The sequence below is a fragment of the Apteryx rowi genome, unplaced genomic scaffold, assembly GCF_003343035.1.
Source record: "Apteryx rowi isolate R43461 unplaced genomic scaffold, aptRow1 scaffold_13, whole genome shotgun sequence".
NCBI classification, from domain to species: domain Eukaryota; kingdom Metazoa; phylum Chordata; class Aves; order Apterygiformes; family Apterygidae; genus Apteryx; species Apteryx rowi.
Genome location: NW_020447530.1, coordinates 4,752,979 through 4,771,712, shown reverse-complemented (window position 1 = coordinate 4,771,712; position 18,734 = coordinate 4,752,979). Strand labels below are relative to the sequence as shown.

The 18,734-nt window shown below is 38.8% G+C and overlaps 1 protein-coding gene across 4 annotated transcripts in view; it reads left to right on the top strand.

Annotated features, from left to right (window-relative positions):
* Positions 1-17,556, top strand: part of WDHD1 (WD repeat and HMG-box DNA binding protein 1) — a 32,480-nt gene extending 14,924 nt beyond the window's left edge. The window contains exons 11-26 of one of the 4 annotated variants that reach the window (XM_026056226.1): positions 143-333; positions 951-1,135; positions 2,344-2,585; positions 3,078-3,215; positions 3,956-4,112; positions 5,933-6,047; positions 7,506-7,637; positions 8,447-8,555; positions 8,687-8,798; positions 10,555-10,685; positions 12,147-12,203; positions 13,189-13,232; positions 13,385-13,543; positions 13,938-14,071; positions 15,260-15,395; positions 16,010-17,556. In XM_026056226.1, coding sequence (XP_025912011.1) covers positions 143-333; positions 951-1,135; positions 2,344-2,585; positions 3,078-3,215; positions 3,956-4,112; positions 5,933-6,047; positions 7,506-7,637; positions 8,447-8,555; positions 8,687-8,798; positions 10,555-10,685; positions 12,147-12,203; positions 13,189-13,232; positions 13,385-13,543; positions 13,938-14,071; positions 15,260-15,395; positions 16,010-16,210 — 2,243 coding nt within the window. In that variant the 3' untranslated portion in view covers positions 16,211-17,556. Of the gene's footprint in view, positions 1-142; positions 334-950; positions 1,136-2,343; positions 2,586-3,077; positions 3,216-3,955; positions 4,113-5,932; positions 6,048-7,505; positions 7,638-8,446; positions 8,639-8,686; positions 8,799-10,554; positions 10,686-12,146; positions 12,204-12,441; positions 12,551-13,188; positions 13,233-13,384; positions 13,544-13,937; positions 14,072-15,259; positions 15,396-16,009 lie in introns of those variants that run through there. The other 3 variants (XM_026056225.1, XM_026056224.1, XR_003251972.1) reach the window with 3 other exon arrangements.
* Positions 17,557-18,734: the final 1,178 nt, after the last annotated feature.

Here is an 18,734-nt window from a genome sequence, read left to right as displayed (position 1 = left end):
GTCTCACAAGTGCATCCTCTACTCAGATATATTCTGCCTTATTATTCCAGGCAAATCTTCATTATTTTACAGTTTTTTTTCCTATCTTCTGCCATGGTAATTCTTGGAAAATATAAACAGGTTTTTTTTTTTTAACTTCTAGATATTGGGTTGATAAAAGCTAATTCCAATCTCCTTGTTAAGGAGGATGATGACGATGATCAGGCTGGTGGCTTTCCAGCTTTACCAGCATCATCTACTCAACAACTTTTATATGATGGGCCAATGCCAACCCCCAAGCAAAAGCCGTTCCAGTCCRGCTCTACTCCTGTACATCTCATGCATCGCTTCATGGTAAACAACACTGCTGTATGGTTATGTTAATCTATTTTGATTTGCTCATTAATGTTGGCCTGCTCTTGCTGCATCTTAATCTAATCTTTCCAGTCTTTCCCAAGATTTTTGATTTTTAATACTTCTAAGTGTGAAGCTAAATGGTGAAAAATAGCTTTTCTATTAATACAAAGACTGCATAATGGTATGTTTTGTGTTTAGGTTGTTTTTGATGTAGAAATAAATATTTGGCTTTAAGACAAAAGCAAGCTAGATGGTTTGTACSTGTGCTGTTGAATTCTAAAATCTGTTTGAAATTCCTTTTTAGTTGGAATTTGTGGTTATTTTTGTGCTTTTAAGACTTTTATGTTAGTCATCTATTCTTTCTTTCTACGTGCAAGTTCTTCTGCTTCATTTTGTAAGGCAAAGGATGCTTAAGCAATGAGTACAAAACTAGTTTCTGCCTAATTCAGCTGTTTTAGAAACTCTTCTGCCCTGACTACATAAGTCTTCAGTCTTTCTCCAGTCTCCCACTTATTGTTGTTTCAGAAGAAGAAGTTACAGTAGGTTGTTCTGGGGCATTTAATATCCTTGACTATCTTTTTTTGTTGTTTTTGTTTTTTGTTTTTTTTTAATAGGTGTGGAATTCTGTTGGTATCATTCGCTGTTACAATGATGAGCAAGACAATGCTATAGATATAGAATTTCATGATACTTCCATACATCATGCGACACACCTGCCAAATTCTCTGAATCACACGATGGCTGACCTCTCTACTGAAGCTATTTTACTAGCCTGCGAGAGTACAGAGGAACTTGCTAGGTAAGTCATGGCCTTCCTCTGTAGCACCCGCAGTATGAAATTACGCTTAGCATGTTCCAGATATTTCAGCTTCTATCACTTTTTGAGATTTTGGCTTTTGATCTTGATTTTTATTTATGGGACCATTTTCAAGGAGGATTTTCACATCAGCCTGCATGTAGACTTCAAGAATATTGAAAGATGTATTTTTGTTTCCTGAGGACTCTTAAAATCCTTTTTTGAATATATACATTTTTTATACACACAAAACTTCATGCATTTTTAGCTCAAAGGAAATAGTAAACGTTAGCAATAGTTTTACAATCTGCTCAGGTCAAAATCATAATGGCTCGGCTGTTCCTTTTCATACTGTTGTTAAGGAGAGAAGTTTGGAGATACCCAGAGAATTCCTGAATAAGTGTGAATAACATAAGTTTATGAAAACCACAGTAGAAAGATTTAAACAGCTGGGCCAGCTAGACCCTTTTGTTTAAGAACAATAGCAATGAAGTTTTATTGCCAGCTTCTGTGGAAATATCTTGAAGAAAGAATAACTTTCTGCTTATTTTTGCACATAAAGCACTAAGTTAAGCTGAAGAAGAGGCTTTACCTTTAAAAGTATTATTTGTATCTATTGGTTATCTGACTCCAAAACCTTTTTCTTTTTTTAATTAAAGTAAACATGCAGGTAATGTATCAAAAGCTGTGTGTGTGTGTGATTTGGTTACGGATAATTCTCAATTATTAAGCTTGCAGAACTGAATTTCTTTTTTTTTTTTTTCTCCTCCCCCCCCCCCCAAAGACAGCATAATGTGATAGACTTGTAAAGAGGACTGATATTCAGGGGTACTGATCACCTTCAGTTCTTGTTAATGTTAATTAAGCAGGACACTTATCTGTTTCCATCTAAAAATCTCCCTGCAGGCCTCTAAACTGTCTCTGCTTCATGCTTTAGAGGCTCTGGGTCTGCAGTGCCGGAGGTCGAGCTGGCTCATCAGTTCTTGAATAATAAGAGTAACAGCTTTGCAAATGACTGCTTGTAATCTGTAGGATGGTGAAGTTCCATTGTGTGACAGTCATGGGTTCTAGATCTATGATACAAACATAATACACTGTGCACTTAAATCACACCAATATATTTTCAAGTGTTATATATATACATATATATATATATATATATATATATTTTATACTGAGATGCTTAACTGTTGTTTTCCTGTCTCGTTTAGCAAACTCCACTGCATTCATTTTGGCTCGTGGGATGCGAACAAGGAGTGGACAGTAGACATGCTGGAGGACGAAGACATTGAGGCTATCTGTCTAGGTCAGGGCTGGGCTGCTTGTGCCACTAGTGCCCTGCTGGTTCGTGTGTTTACAGTTGGAGGAGTTCAGAAAGAGATCTTCAGTCTCCCAGGTCCCGTGGTGTCTATGGCAGGACATGGAGAGCAAYTGATGATTATTTATCACAGAGGTASCTTTCTCCCTTTTGTCTCTTTTAAGYTGGGGCTGTGTATTCAATCTTCACCTGTTAGTGGCTTCAAATACTGGTTAACTTGTGCCTAATGAACAGAAGTATTTTACTTCTCTTTCTTCCTCTCTTCCTGATGATGCTTTTACTGTATCAACCCGTAAGTCTTTGGAATCTGACAGCAAAGCCTACGTTTCATATTTGGATGCCTAGATTAACCTGTGGGGAAAGGAAGAGTTCTGCAACAGTGAGACAAATAGATTAAACTTAGGTTTCCAATATGCCAAAAATGAATTATTACAAAAAAAATTATGGAAGTCGTTATTATACATGCTTTATGTATCCAAAATGACAAATAGTCACTTGTCTGATGATGTTTTTCATGGATAACAATGCATTAGAATTAGTTTTTGATTCAAAGCTTACTTAAACTGAGCCAAGAGACAAGATGATTCTTTTCTTCTCTAACACAGTCATTGAACAACATTTTCCTAGGTACTGGGTTTGATGGGGACCARTGTCTTGGAGTACAGCTGCTGGAACTAGGAAAAAAGAAAAAACAGGTTTTGCATGGAGACCCTCTTTCTCTTACAAGGAAATCCTATTTGATGTGGATTGGATTCTCAGCAGAAGGTACGRTATGCCTGCATGCACAATGTTGAGAAATCTTGACAATATCGGGGGAATTTTGGAGGAAAGTTTGGATAACTGATGCCCTTTTAGTAAAGATGATCCCAGGACTCAGATTTAAGAAAAGGGGAGGAAAAAAAACCCAACAAAACAAAAAAGGTTTCCTCAATGCTAAACAAAATTCTATTTGTTTTTTTTCCCCACTCTTTTAAATATATTTATCAGAAGTGTTTAATATGTTTCCAGTATGAAAAGAATACACTGGAATGTTATCAGAACTCGTTTTCCCAATCAGYTGCCCTGCTTAGCACAAAGAAATAAATTGCATTAATGTGCTGTCATAGATATGTTCAATATAACTATCTCAGCAAATGCCTGTGAAGAGTAATTAGTAACTTGGGAAGAGTTTTTGTGATAGCTAGAACAAGTCATTGTAAAATAGCTAATTTTCTTTAGAAGTCTACCCAAATAGTAAGAATTTGAGTTCTCAATAAAACATTTCCAAGTTTGAAATTTGAACTCGAATCCGTTAGCTAGCAGCAGTGCTGACCGTCAGAAGGTGGCGCAGCTTTCTAAGGAAACTCGTGATTCCAGCTAGGTTGTACCGTTCGGGTGTTAGGAGATTACGCTTGAGCAATGTGAAGTGCAATTTCCCAGCAGTATAAACCAGTTCAAACTTATCCATGCTGTTATTATGGATAGAGACGCCTGTCAGAATAGTTGTTTTCGTTTGTTACAAACAGGTACCCCGTGTTATGTGGATTCGGAGGGGATGGTGCGGATGTTGAACCGAGGACTTGGGAATACCTGGATTCCAGTATGTAACATGAGAGAGCATTGCAAAGGAAAATCTGATCATTACTGGGTAGTTGGCATCCATGAAAATCCCCAGCAGCTCAGGTCAGATATTCCATGAAGGAAATGCTTTGTCTTTGTTTTAATTTACAGAACACTTCACAGTAATAGAAACTGAAAACAACTGTTACTAAAACAGGTGACTAATAATTATGCACAGTAGATGATCTAGTCCATAACTGTAATTTTACCTTGACTTTTCGTTACTGAATTGATTTTGAATGAACTCACTGAAGTTTTATAGCGTGTAACTGGCTGAGATGAGTTTTTTGCCTTGGCTAACTGGCCTGCATGTGTCCTAAGATCACACGTCTCTGATGCAGACACATTCATAAAACTGCACTTCTGTAGAGAAAGCTATCAAAACTTATGGTCGCTGTTAGGATTCTGCTTCAGCTGTTGATGTATCTTCTTAATTTCTTAATTTACTTTCTTAGCTATGTTTTCCCTTTTTGTCCCTTTGAGAAGAATCCAGTCCTATAACTGATCTACATTATGAGGCATAGATAAGTCAGAACTGGCTGTTACTGTATCAGTATTTAAACTGGCCATGAAGAACAATATGTTCAAATAAGTATTTAGCTGCGAGTGAGCCATTGCTTTATAAAATATGGTAGTGATGATGTTCTAAGTAACTGTGTTCCTCTTTTGTTATAACAAACATCCTAGATCTTTAGTTGCTAAGCATGGTTTGTAGTCCTCTTTATTTGGTGATCTATGTCCTTTTCCTACCAGCTTACATATTTTTATTGAAATACAGGCTTTTTTATTTTGCTAGTCATGCGCAATTGTAGAGGTTGGTGAGAGACAGCATTTTATTTAAATCCATGTGACGTTCTTCGTAATTCTCAGTGCTTTTTGTAATAAGAGGAACGATGTGGTATCGCTGGTAAATGTCAATTCACTGTCCGTGTCTTCCTCCAAATCATTAAGTAACGTCGGTCTTCAGGAAATTCATTAAAAATGTGCAGGACGCATCCGACTGGCGGGTTGGTCAGCTGCGAGTCAGTCATCATGAGGGTGKTTTTTTTTTCCCCTTCTTCTCCAGGAAAAAGAGTGCTGCTCTCTGAATTGCAAAGAACATCTTATTCAAAGCCACTAGCATATTAAAGATAAGAAAGGGGGAGGGTTGTTGTAGAAATGCCATATGCTGTAATCAACCCAGATAGCCAGAACACTAATGCTTCCTGTCCTTTTTATTTAGTGCTTCAAAAACTAGCTTAAAGCTATAAGCAGACATTTTTGTCAGTGCAGCGGTGGTGCTGCTGGAAAGACTGCTCTTCCCCAACCAATGTTTTGCTCAAGCGATCGCCGCCAGAGTGGACTGGTTTAAATATAATGGAATAGTACGACTACGCTTTTAGTATATGTTTATCTGTGACCCCCCTCTGTTTTKTTTTTTTTYCCTGTSTGTGCCTAAGCACAGCACTGTTCTCACGAAGTCCAAAACCCCCATCAGAATAAATAAATAGATGTCTGTTTTTTTTTCCAGTGGCCTTCGTTGTTCGGTAGTTTCTGATTTTTAATAAATTGCATTACCATGTTGTAATTACAGTTAAATCACATATTGTGTGAGAGTTAGAAATCTGTGTCTGTTATGTGTCATATTTACAGTTTCTGGTGTGAACAAGAGTAGCATGTGCCTTGCTGTTTTTAAAATCTTTTGTCGGTTGCACTGTAAAAATAACCCTCCATAATGTAATCTTACACATTGCTATATTTAAATCAGTATTTTAATTACTACTTTTTAAAGAACAAATCCTCTTAAAGTATCTTGCTTCTTAGGAGACATGATTTAGCTGTAGAACAACTGGTGACTCTGTAGGTGATGAGGATTGTGTGTGGTTTTTGTTTCCCTCGYGCAGGTGTATTCCCTGTAAAGGAGCGCGATTCCCGCCTACGCTCCCACGTCCTGCTGTAGCGATATTATCTTTTAAACTTCCTTACTGTCAAGTTACAACAGAAAAAGGACAGATGGAGGTATGGAATGCTGTTGAGTCTACAGTCGGTAGTCTTAGATGCCGTCATAGCAGGGATTACACAAGATTCCTATAGGGATTTAATAATCTCCATTATGAAGAGGGTAATACAAACTCTGAGTAAGACACCTGGCTAAGGAGGTTATTTGGGTTCAGTGGTTTGTATAGATTTCTTTGGTTTCGTTCGCAACTGTTTCAAGAAGAAGAATGCAAAATAAAGCTGGCAGAGTTGACATAAGATTATATTTACACGTAATTGCCTTTGAACCAGTGAAGTCTTTTTCAGCAGGTAACAGCTAACATTTTAGCATGCACCAGATCTTGGGATCCAACTGGAGACCCCCTTAATGGTGGYTGATTTCTAATATTTTATTTTAGTCATAATACTCAATTTCTGGAAGATGTTTTTGAAAGCCATATTTCTCCAATTCATATAATCATTCTGAAAATGTAGGCCTTCAGCTTGACTCATCCTCTTAAGGCAGAGGCTGGTTGAAGTGTTACGTACAGGCAGAGTAAATCTAGAAAAGTATCTGTATGTATTTTAAAATTGTTTACTGGTTTAAATATCTTGTGGGGTTCAGCTGTAGTGTACAAAACAGAAATGAACATAAAATTCTAACCTCAACCTTAGAGACAGTTTAATGCTACTTGAAATTTGTTCTCCTTGATAGAGGTATGGAGAAGAAGTTTCRAAAATAAGTACTTTGTCCTTCTTTATGAATTTGGTTTCATTCAGTTCAAGTTCTGTTTGTTTGTTTMTCTGACAGGCTGTATCTCCTTTCTCACTGTCCTTGCTAAGTGATGGAAGGGAAACTTCAGGAAATGTTTATTTAGCTTGAGATATGTGCTTCTGTGTAGACCTTGCTTATAAAGAAACAGATGGTGCCCAGTAGATCTAACGAAAACATACTGGTTTTGAACAAGTTGATGATTATTTTGCCACAGACCTAGCCTGGGCTAGTGCCATACCAGTATTTCTCTAAATTTTTCTCAGTTATATTTTCTGTTTCTGCCTCACAGGTGATAGTTATTACTGTTCAGATACTGAGGTGTCCTGGAATACTTGCAGTTTGCTGTGGGACAGCAATAATAAGATCAAATAATCAAATTATTGTAGAATTGTCTGTGCTGGTAGTAAACTGGTGAACATACAGGTCTGAAGTCCTGCTGAAATCATGCGATATATGGAATAAATGGAATTTGACATATGTGGAGACTGTTTGGATCAGTTTGTGTATGGATGTTGTTAGTGTGGTGTGTATTTCTTCAGTAGGCATTGGCTTTAAAAACAATTGTTTACTGCTCACTCTTGTTACAAAATTAAAAGAATGTTTAAGAATAAATTGTTAAAAAAAACACTTGGTAACTTGTTAGGCATTGAGCTGTGGGTTTCTTCTTTTTCTTTATTTTTTTTTTTTCTTCTGACCTCCAGCATGCTTATCTTTCCGTTTTTCAGGAACAATACTGGCGTTCTGTTGTATTTTACAACCATGTGGATTACTTATCAAAAAATGGCTATGAAATTAATGAAAATGCTAAAAGTCAGTCAGCAAAAGAGCAACAAGAACTTCTCATGAAACTCTTTGCTGTAAGTACAAATAAATAAATAAATAATGGAAAGAATCCCTTAGACTTTATTTTGAGTAGATGGCATTTGATGCAAGTTCTAATATGATTTCCCTTATTAGAAGTTTGGCTCACATCTGCAGTTATCCAGCTAGTACATCAGCTGCAGTGAGAGGTGGGACTGCGGTTAATATTGTTCCTGCTTTTCAGTATGGAGGGTGGGAAGAGGAAAGGTTCTTAACTGAAGAGATGCCTTTTCTTTGCCATGCAGTTCATGATGGTTGGTGATTTGTCTTCTAGTCATTCAGTCCACCGAGACCATAATACTCTGGTCCTAGAGTCTCGAGGAGAGCTGTGTGCAAAAGTGCAAGTTAACAGGATCAGCAAGTTGTGTTTATAGGAGACTTGCTGGAGGCAAGGACACTTATCAAAAGTTAGAGCAGGTTTTAGTCTATCCTGCATTAYTTAAACTAGTCTGTGGAATTATTGTGAGGCTGATGGGCTTTGTGGCTATTAGACTTTCTTGCAGAGGCTTTAATTATTGCTGAAAAGAGCTGGACATCAACACATGTTCCCTCTTGAAGATCTGTTTTACACTTCTAGTTATTTAAATTGGACAAGTGGTCTGTACTTACAGACACCTCTGTGTGTCAAGACGTTGATGCTTAAGAATGACCCGGCACTCTGTGAATAGCTGCCTGAGCTGTGCTGCTTGTGAGATGGGGATTTTTTTTCCYTTCTAGTCACTGGTTGTACTGTTTTGGATTATTCTAAGAGATGTAACTGTGAAGTGTGTGACTCTTGAGGTTTGTTTTTTCTGTTTTCTTTCAGCTTTCTTGTAAACTGGAGCGTGAATTTCGTTGTGTGGAACTCGCTGACCTCATGACACAAAACGTTGTGAATTTAGCTATCAAGTATGCCTCTCGCTCTCGGAGACTAAATTTAGCTCAGCGACTTAGTGAAATGGCTGTAGAGAAAGCAAGCGAATTGGCGATGGCGCTGGAAGAGGAGGAGGAGGAGGAGGCGTTGTGAATTTAGCTATCAAGTATGCCTCTCGCTCTCGGAGACTAAATTTAGCTCAGCGACTTAGTGAAATGGCTGTAGAGAAAGCAAGCGAATTGGCGATGGCGCTGGAAGAGGAGGAGGAGGAGGAGGAGGATTTCCGAAATCATTTGAATGCTGGGTAATGCAAATTTCTGTGATTTAAAAAAAAAAAAAAAAAAACTGGGGACATTTTTACAGATCTACTAAAATTTTGGTCCAATTGATGCATTTTTGCTGTTCTGGACCATGGCTCACAATGAATTTTGTTACAAAGGGACAGTTTGTGCTGCTCTGCTGGTAAATGGTATATATAGAATGGCATGCTCTTGCTCACATCTTTTTGAGGATCCAGTAGTGGTTAGCACCAGGGTACTAACACAAACTGAAATATTCACGCTCCTTGCTTACTGTAGGTCTGTGTCCAGCAGCTTTGGGGCAGAGAGGACTCTGTACCAAGCTGCTCTGCTTTTCTCCAGCTTACTGGGCTCCAGCCTATTTTCTCTCTCCCCTCAATCTCTTTACCTGATTTCATCCATACCTATTGTAAAAGCCATTTCCCTTTCTCCAGCCCTCCCCTCTTTCAGTATCCCATCTCAGTTTATCCCATTTAGGCTTATTCCTTCTCTTCTAACTCTCCAAAACTGCGGAACTATAATAGCTTTGCTGTGCATCCTTTACCCTGTATCTGTGCTGTCTGCCCRTCCTCTCCTCCCTGCATCTGCTTCRTCTGTTCTGGCTATAAAGCAAGATGAGGCAAAAGGTGGGTTGGTTGGTTTGTTTTTAGCTATAGGTCRTACAGAAGAGCTGTGTTCTTGCTTGGCCTCTGGATGTTACACCTATAAGGAGAATAGTTGCAAACTACTGGTCTGATGACCTGGGGGAAAAAAAGTCATAATGTTTTATCAGGAGCAGTTTTCCTCTAGCAATTTCACGTACAAGGTTTGAAACCTACTTAAGCAAGAGGAAGTAATAAGTTCAGGGGCTTATCTGCATCCGTTGCCTTATTCTTCTGTGTGAAATGACACATTTAAAACTCCTTTCTAAAGGGTCTGCCTGTTATTCTGGGTCGTAAATGGAAGTTGTAATCCCACGTCTGTGACTTTAGCCACTCTGAGGGCTAAAGTACATCACAAACACTGTGTTGTTCTTATAGCCAGGTTAATACTGACATTCTGGTAGAAAGAAATGAAGCCTTTGTTTGCATATACACATACTTTAGTAATCATCAAAGATTAGGAGGGAAAAACAGGAAATGTAGGTACTATTATTGGGAATTGAGAAAACAATGATCAGACTTTCAGACTTGCTGCCTAAGCTTCAAACTGAAAATAGGCATCTGTATTATCACCTGTGTAATTATTTGTGTATGTGGGTGTAATCTGCTTTTATTCATGGTGTTGGAAATACGTATGTTTAAATGGTAATTATTGAAGATGTTTTATGTTTGCGTTTATCTCTATGGCAAAGTATTCTGATGGCATGGCGATGTTGTGCACACTGAAGGGGCTATTTTGGGTTGAGCCTTTGCTCTGGTGTGCAGAACTGTTTGAAGGCCAGTGCCTCTACTTTTAACAGGGTACGAATTCCCAAGCAAGTTCATAGCCATCTGTGGTCTTCCTTAAAACTACATGAGTATCAGTTCAGTGACTGCGCTTGGTGGGCAGTTTTAGGGTGAACTGAAGTGGTTAATGAGTCTAAACGTTATTTTCGGCGGTCATCGCAGTTTAATTAGCAGTGTAATGCAGATAAATGCCAGATGTTACTACTCTTATTTCCTAAATTAGAAAAGTAAGTTAGCCTTCTGTTGTTCCAGTTAAGGAAGCATCCTCTGTTTTCCTTCTGAATGGGAGGAAGTTCAAATCACCACTTTCTCTTGATAAATTTCTTCCATTTAGTTACAGCAACTCTGCCACAGAGTGGAGTCGGCTGCCAGTCAGAAATGTCCAGCAGGACCAAGAAATGGAAGATGCTGAGGAAGCTGATACATTTGAGGAAGCAGAAGAAACGCCAGAAGCACATAAAGAGAGTAAGAAAAAAAWATATATATATTCTCCACATAGGCTGGAAATTATCTAAATGTGTCTTTCACAGACTTAAGAAATTCTGGAAATTCCCTAGTAATTTGTAGTTTTGGTAACTTGGTGGTTTATGCAAACAGGTGGGGTTTTTCCTTTTTTGTTTTGTCTTACCAAAAAGAGACACAAAAATTAGGTAAGACTAAGGCACACCGCTTCTCAGGGGTCTGCAAATTAGGCACAGGAAGTTTGTTTTAGAAGCCATTAATGTAAATAGAAAATAATCCAATTTGCTTCACTGAGTTTTGAGACTGGCTTGCAGTTGTAGCAGAGACTAGAGTTTTTTGCCGCTTAGTTAGATCACAAACTACCAGACAGGTCTATCTTGTTTGCGTGTTGACGTATGGGGAAAAATGTGCGGTGGGAACAACTGGCTGACACCCCGTAACTCCTGCCTGTGAGCGTCCCRTTACCTGGAAATCCCGGTGGGATTTGGTGTGGTCGTGTCCACCTCAGTGAGTGGATCCAGATTCCAGCCTGTGCTTCAGTCACTGCAGAATAACAGGCTTTGCATCTGCCATCTCTTCAGCAGCAGCTGGTTCGTGCAGTTGTGCTTAGTAATTACTTAAGGGACCACTGGGGAGTTTTTTGTTATCTAATACGATTTCTAATGCAGTGGTTCACCTTGTGAAAATTACTTTTGGTTTCAGCCCAAATCTTGCAGGAGTTGAGTTGCCAGGTAGTTTGCTGAGCACACCCCACTTCAGCAACCAGGATTTTACCTCTTAGTACAGACAGCCTGACAGCTCTTCTCTGTCCTGATGTTTCCATCAGGACACTGAGGCAGACCTTCCCCCCCTGCCCCATCCTTTGCCTCCTTTAAACCTCCTTGCTTCCAATCCATATGTATGTTTATATGCACTGAGAAATATTGAAATATTCATGTTTGCGCTATAAGTGGTGGTTTGGCAGAGAAAAGCAAAATGAGTTCAGTTATTATTCTTGACATACTTGGCTCGGGAAGGATGTTATCTTTTTTATCTCTGAATGAAAAAGTAAAGATAGGTAGCTTTATGTATAAAACAAAAATACTGCTTTATGTATTGCTATACTTATTTATTTATACATTGCCTTATTTACATTTCATAGCATTTACATCTTTTATAGTTAGACATCTCTTGTTGTTAGACATTTATTTAAAAATCTTGCTTCTCGCTTTCAGATATAACTAAGTTTTATTCATTTAAAAATCAGGTTTGGTAAATAAGTATACAACTCTTAAATCCAGGTAAAGATAACAGACAATTTTGTAAAAGTGTATGTACAATTTGAAAAGGAAAAGTCATGCTTGAAGATGTGGATGCGTTTGCTATGGTTTGCTTGTGCGTTTGGGTTCTTTGCCTTGTTTTTTAACAAGTTAATGCTACTACATTTTATTGCACTGAAATATGTACCCTTTCTTTGTTCTGAAGGGACAAATCCTTTCTCCAAAGGTGTTCTCTCAAGAGAGGTGACTGCTCCCAAGTCTGGTGAGTAAATCTCCATTTATTGGAGGAAAAAAGCTTTGTCATACCTCACAATATCTGCTCCTGTTTTTACCTTCCTTTTCTCCTATTCCCACTAAAATACAGCACATAATGGTGCTGTCAAGAGATAACTTCTAATGATTATTGTTCTGCTAGTTTTGTTGTTTTTAAGAGGTTTCCTACCCTTTTTGATGTCTGCATTGCCTAGTGATGTTCCCTAAGGCTGTTCTCGTTACCTTAGTTGTGCCCAACGCTGGATCGGTTGTTTGCCTGGCTGTGTCGTGAAGGCATTCTCTGGGAGACGGGAAAAGTGGGAACAGTGACCAATAAATGTGTTTTATTAATGACAGGTACATTTACTGGTGGCACTTCTAAGTCAGAGTTAGCAGCTCTGCTGTAGAACTGTGGGTTTGATTTAGCAGGCAGGGGCAGAGTGTAACCTCTCGCTTCTCCCCGCTTCTTTCCTCCTGTCATCCCTCCAGCTGGAGCAATAGAAATGGGAGGGGATTTGGGAGTAGAAGTAATGAATCTTCCTGTGGATTTGTGTGTTAAGTTGTTGGTCCTGTGCGGTTTTTCTGACGTCTAATAATAGTTGAGCATATATACTATAACCTTAAAGTGCCTTTCTCCTCATGCAGCCACGCTCAAGACTAGGGGCAATTTCTCTTTTTTGTGTGGAGAAGTTGCTGGCTCTGATTTAGCTCAAAATGGCCAATGGGCCGGAGATTGTTGAAGAGGAGGACTGACAGACATGTAAACACACACGAGTGTGTAAGCCTTGTTCTTTAGAACTGAGCCTAACATTGTTTCATCTGCTCGTGCAAAATGCACACACTACTTCATAGCTTTTTAAAATATATATAAACATATATATACATACACACACACACCCCTATGTATGTATATATATGTTTATATCTATACACACATAGAAGTGTGTGTATATGTGTATATATGTATGTATTCTTTTTTGTTTTCTGTTAAATAGCTGTAATTGCATCGAGCAGCCAAGGACGAGTGAATCCCTTTAAGGTAAGAATTTTGCAGCTGGTTTGATTGCGGTGTTCTAAAAATCACAACGCATTAGTATATCTAAAGTTACAATTTACCTATGACAGAAATCGGTGTGGGGGAAGGGAACGTGACTGAAAATAAATAAAAAGTCTAATTGTTTGTTTTGCTAGGTGTCATCTAACAAAAAGGACCCAGTGGTTCCCTCGGCTAATGTTCTAGACTCTATGAGCAAATACTCAAAGAAAACTCCCTCGTCTAGCAGTCGGGTGGTGAACAAGCAGAAGCCTCCGGTTATAAAGCCTCTGATTCCCAAACCAAAGTCCAAACAGGTAATGTTTCCAGTCTCTTTATGTTGTTCCAGTGAGCAAAGTGCAGTAAATTGAATTTTACCAGCTTTTATCAAGTATGAAACCCTGCTGACTGAGTAAAGCATCTTAGATGGCAAAGTTCATTCAAGCATACTGCAGAAATTTTTAGAACCACATAAAAACAGCCCCAGATTTGCTTCAGTTGCCGAAATTACATTCTGCACTGAATCTTTTGCTTTCAGATAGTCTTAGCTGTATATATCTACTGTGCTGAAATTGTAAACTGTTGGATTAGAGGCTACACTGATGCAAATAATTGTCTTTTGGAAAGGCATTCTTTTGTTAGGCTGCATGATGCATGTTGTCTGAGGGGGACATGGTCTTAACAGTGTTTTAATCTCAATTATTTCTATAGGCTTCAGCAGCCTCCTTTTTCCAGGCTCGTACACCTAACTCTAGTGAAAAAACAGTGGAAGAAAAAGAAGAAAAAGCGGAAAATGAGTCCTCTGTTGTCAAAGTTGCTGCACAGGAGAACACTGAAAACAAAAGGTGAACGGAGACTTGCTGCTCAATGCCGTATTTCAATTTTGATGGAATAGCTAGTCTAAAAACATATCCCTTTGTTTCTGAAGGCACTTGGCTGGCTGGAGTAGCATAACATCAAGTTAAGTGATAGCTAACAAGTTGTCATGCTTGTCAATTCACTTCAGAAGTTTAGCAAACTGCTATTCATATTATACGTATTATCAAACAATTCACCATAAAACAGATCAGTGGGATTTCCAGACATCCAYATTACAATCTCAGTGAAAGAACCGAGCAAAACATTCTGTCTGTTAAATCTTTTCCAGTAAGAATGGTAGTGTTCTTCAAATTGGAGCATGAGTGAATAATAAGTGAACAACGCAAAATGTAATTTTAAGCTCTGACCAATGATTTTTGCTTTGGCAGTGCTCATGCATCTGATAATGACCTTTGAATGTTAAATGAAAACATGCCTCTATGCCAGTTCCATTTATATGAAATACTTAAGGTTTAAATATCTCTATCGATCTCCTAGGAGATCTAAAAGCTAAATGTTTTAAATGAAAGTTTAAGTTTTGCTATAAGGCTTTTAGTGCTTTAAAAAAAAAACAAACAACACACAACCAAACAAAACACTTGTATCGCTTAAGGAGCATGTCTGTTCCTGAGACTCTAATATGTCTTGTTCCTCTGGAGCAGATACATTTTCTAACAGTCCCAGTCCTCATGAAACTTGCATTATTATAATGATTTTTTCATTTTGACCTAATTTAACTGAGGAAGGTTAAGGTAATTATTATTCATTTGAACTAGCATTCTTTTCATTAACCTTCACAGATGATGTTCCAAAACAAGTGGCAAGAAGAATTGTGGGGGGGAAAAAAATTAGCTGAAACGTACTAATATTCAAGTGCTCTATCTTTAGGTTGATGGGACCCTGTCAGAAAGAGACCAATTATGCTTTGTCATTCCAGTACTGAAATGTTAATCTCCACATATATCACAGTTTTAATAAAATTGTTTGACTCTAGTCTTGCCTTGTCAGCATGTTCTTTAAGCATACTGCAATAGGAGAAAGGGAACTGCTGACTATATGTCTCTTCTTTCAAGAACAAAAAAATCCGGTCAGGTGTTGTTTAGAAATGTTATTTGGGGGGGATATGGTTTTCCTATAACATTCATAAACTGATAATTCTTTTTTGCTTGTTTTAGACCAAGGACAGGATTCCAGTTATGGCTAGAAGAGAACAGAGCAAACATTTTAACAGATAATCCTGATCTGAATGAAGCAGAAGTAATAAAAGAAGGCATGAGTCGGTTTAGACTGCTGTCGTCAGAAGAAAGAATGGTAAGACAGCGTTCTCTATTCAGTTTTTGGAGAATTTTTTTCCACCAAGTCTAGTGGTTATTTCCAGTTAGGAATTTTCTTTAAATGCTGCTGTTCTCCATCTCCAGGGATTTATGGTTTGAATTGAGCCATAATCCAAATCATATTTTATGAAAATATGAAGTGTATTGATTTCCAAATAATAATTAAGAACTGAAAGTAGCTTTTGCAAACTGAGGCATCTGAGAAAAGCATAATCAATAAAAACTTGCAGGAAAAAAAAAAGAGAAGGGAAGGAGTTACCGAATAAAAATGGTATGGCCAGGATTAATTCACTGGGCCTTAAATTTGTTTTAACGCCTTTTAGTTTTCTTTCTTTGTCAAGAAAGACAGTTAAAGCCTTGAATTTTGTATGTTGGTTCAAAGGAAGTATAATTTTGAGGGAGAATGCTGTTGCAAAATGGGGAAGTCAGGAAATTGCTCCTAACTTGATTGCCAGTCTCTATCAGTTCTTAACAGGGATTATTTTGTTGCTTCCTTATAATCAGAGAAAGAAAATGTATAAAGTACAGCAGTGAGTTTTGTGGCCTATTATGTAGGGGGGTGGTTTTCTTAATGATGTACTTTCTTTAAAGGTGTGGACTGAGAAAGCGAAAGGTGGAACAGTTAATGATTTAACCGAAGCTAAAAAGCGAAAGCATCCCGCAGCTGGTGAAGATGAGGGGAAAAAGAGCCAGGAAGAAAAATCAGAGGACTCAAACTTATCCAAAAAAATAAAACCTTTAGATCAATCTACAAATGTCAGATTGTCAGCTTTTGCATTCAAGCAAAGCTAAACAACRTGATACCTTCTCAGCATCTGTTTTCTCAAAACGTTAGATTGCTCTATATTGAAAAATTTGCCACTATGCTCAAAGAGCATTAGCAAAAAGAGTGCCTTGCTCCAAATATTCTTTTAGAAAGTATTTTACTATCAACTCCTTCAGAAAATGTTGAATCCACACCCAAGATTGTTGCAAATTATAACTAGGATACAGCTTGATAGCAAAACTAATGCTAGTGGACTGGCTATCTCGAAGCGCTGTTGCACAGCGTTGTGTAGCCATGTGCCTTGATGCTTGTGGTATTTGGTGCTAAATACAGATGAGTCATTCTGGGGAGGATAAACCATGAACAAAAACTATCCTGTGGTAATAGAGCCAAAGTAATGGCTTTTGTACCGCTCCCTCTGYCTGCTGCAAACGCTCGTAGGACAGAGACCAACATCTGTGGCCCTGACGGCGGCAGTGAGCAGCCTAACGAGGGCTGCGAGGAAAGATCAGGGCAGAAGTTGAATCGGGAACAGCAGTGTATGAAAACGAGCCATTCCAGGTTGGGCGAATGTGCTTTCACAGCCGGTGCTGCGGCAGTGTCCCAGATCTGGTTCAGGAAGTGCCCGGAACTTGAAAATGTGTGCATTATTTTATGTAATGGTTGTTTTTAAAATAAAATTTGAATGTTTGTTTAAGGTGGTAGTCTCCTTTTGAAATTTTTGTAATTAGAGTAAATAGACTTTTACCTACTAGACATAAGCCAGTCACATTTACCATTCCTTCTTTGGAAGCAGTATGTCTAATAACTAGATTTGAAACAAACTCAAGGTTTTGAAACTTTTTTTTAAGTTAACAGTAAAATAATTCAACTCTTCAGCATAACAAGTCAAACTGAAGACTTCTCCATTTAGTATTTTTTCTGTCTTTATACATCCGTTCCTTCTTCATTTCTCTTTCTTCATATTATGGTTGAAAAGGCAAATGACTTTCCATTTAGAATATACTTTAAAAATGGAAATCTGTAGACTGAAGATTCAGTGAGATTTTTATAAAAGCCAGCTAAATCTTAGTGTACAGACAAGTGTTTTGCTATGTTTTTTTAGTAATAGGTATAGGCCATTTTGGAAAAACCACCACAGTTTTCACGCTATGTAGAAAATGGGGATTATTATGTCAGCTAAGGATGGTAAATACAAACGGAAAAAGATCTGAAGACTCATCAGTTGAAGTGCATTTTTCATCAAGTTCTTCCCCTTCTATATTGTTATACATGTTATTTGTTCAATGCTGATGGTAGCCTGCAAGTAATAATCAATGTAAGCTTGYGCTTACCAATGGGGACTGTATTGACACAATGCAAAAGACGGAGGAGAACAGCGGCGTATTAGAGTGTCTATATTCTGTGGAAAGAAATGATTGTATCAGCTCCTGTCTGGAATTTCTTTTAGGCAATAAAGTCCGCTCTCACATTCRGGCGTATTGGAGAAAAAATGAGTTTGCATTGATAAGAAACACACGCTGATGAAAAATCGTTATGGGCTTGGTGAACTGTGTAGTGTTTTCTTCTGACTAAACTAGGTTGTGCTGCTGATGACTTTCTTGAGCATCATCAACGTGGTGCTGGGAGGTGGGATGGGTGGAAGTGGACGGCCTTTCTTCCATCTGTATGCATGTGGTCCTTATTCACCCCAGAGTGCTGGGGTGAAAAATTCCATTATTTTAATAATTTCTTTGGATTGAAATCCCTCTTTGGAAAGCAGAATATTCAGATTTGAGGACTTTGGGATTATCCGTGTCTATGCCATTCAAATGAAATGTTTAGACCTTACTCATCCTGAAACACGAAGCCGACTGGTGACCGTTTCACTCCTAATGCAGCAGCGTTGTTTCAGGGAAGGAAGGAAGGTTCTGATGGTTTCTTTTTCTAAAAGAGAAATGGGAACCAAGCTATGCTGTAGATCCAGGTGTTGGGATCACATCTGTCCACTCTCATTCCCTGCTATGCAGGCCATAGTTTGCTTTGAATTACATATATAAATCTGGCACGCTTCCTGTGCTGAACCAGAAGCAGGTAGGCAGCTACTGCTGCAAATAGCTGGTCCCACAAAGCATCCAAAGTCCATCTGGCCCTCGCAGGAGGGAGGCAACGTCCAAAGTGAACTTCCACATGAGTTTTCTGGCTGCTTTCGGAGCAGTTGGGTGTTTGCAGTCATATCTGTCTTCTGAACAAACGCACCTGCAGTCTGCTCTTAGGGGAGGCTCTGGGGTTCAGCAGACGACTTCATGGAAACGGCTGGTGACGGGAGTCCCCAGTCCCTGTTTGCTTTTTCTCCTGGCTCCATTTTTTGCTGCGTAATCGTGTTTTGGGGGTTTCGTCAGATCTAACGTCCGCAGCCTTCAGGTCGCAGCCCGGATCCCGCTGGTGCCTGCGCGGCTGGTCGGTGCCAGCACCGCTGTTCCTGACGTCGGGGTTGAAACGTGGTGTCTGGGGCCGGCCGGTCCCTGGGAGCTGCGTGGCTGCTGCTGGTGGTGGCTGAGCAGAGCACAG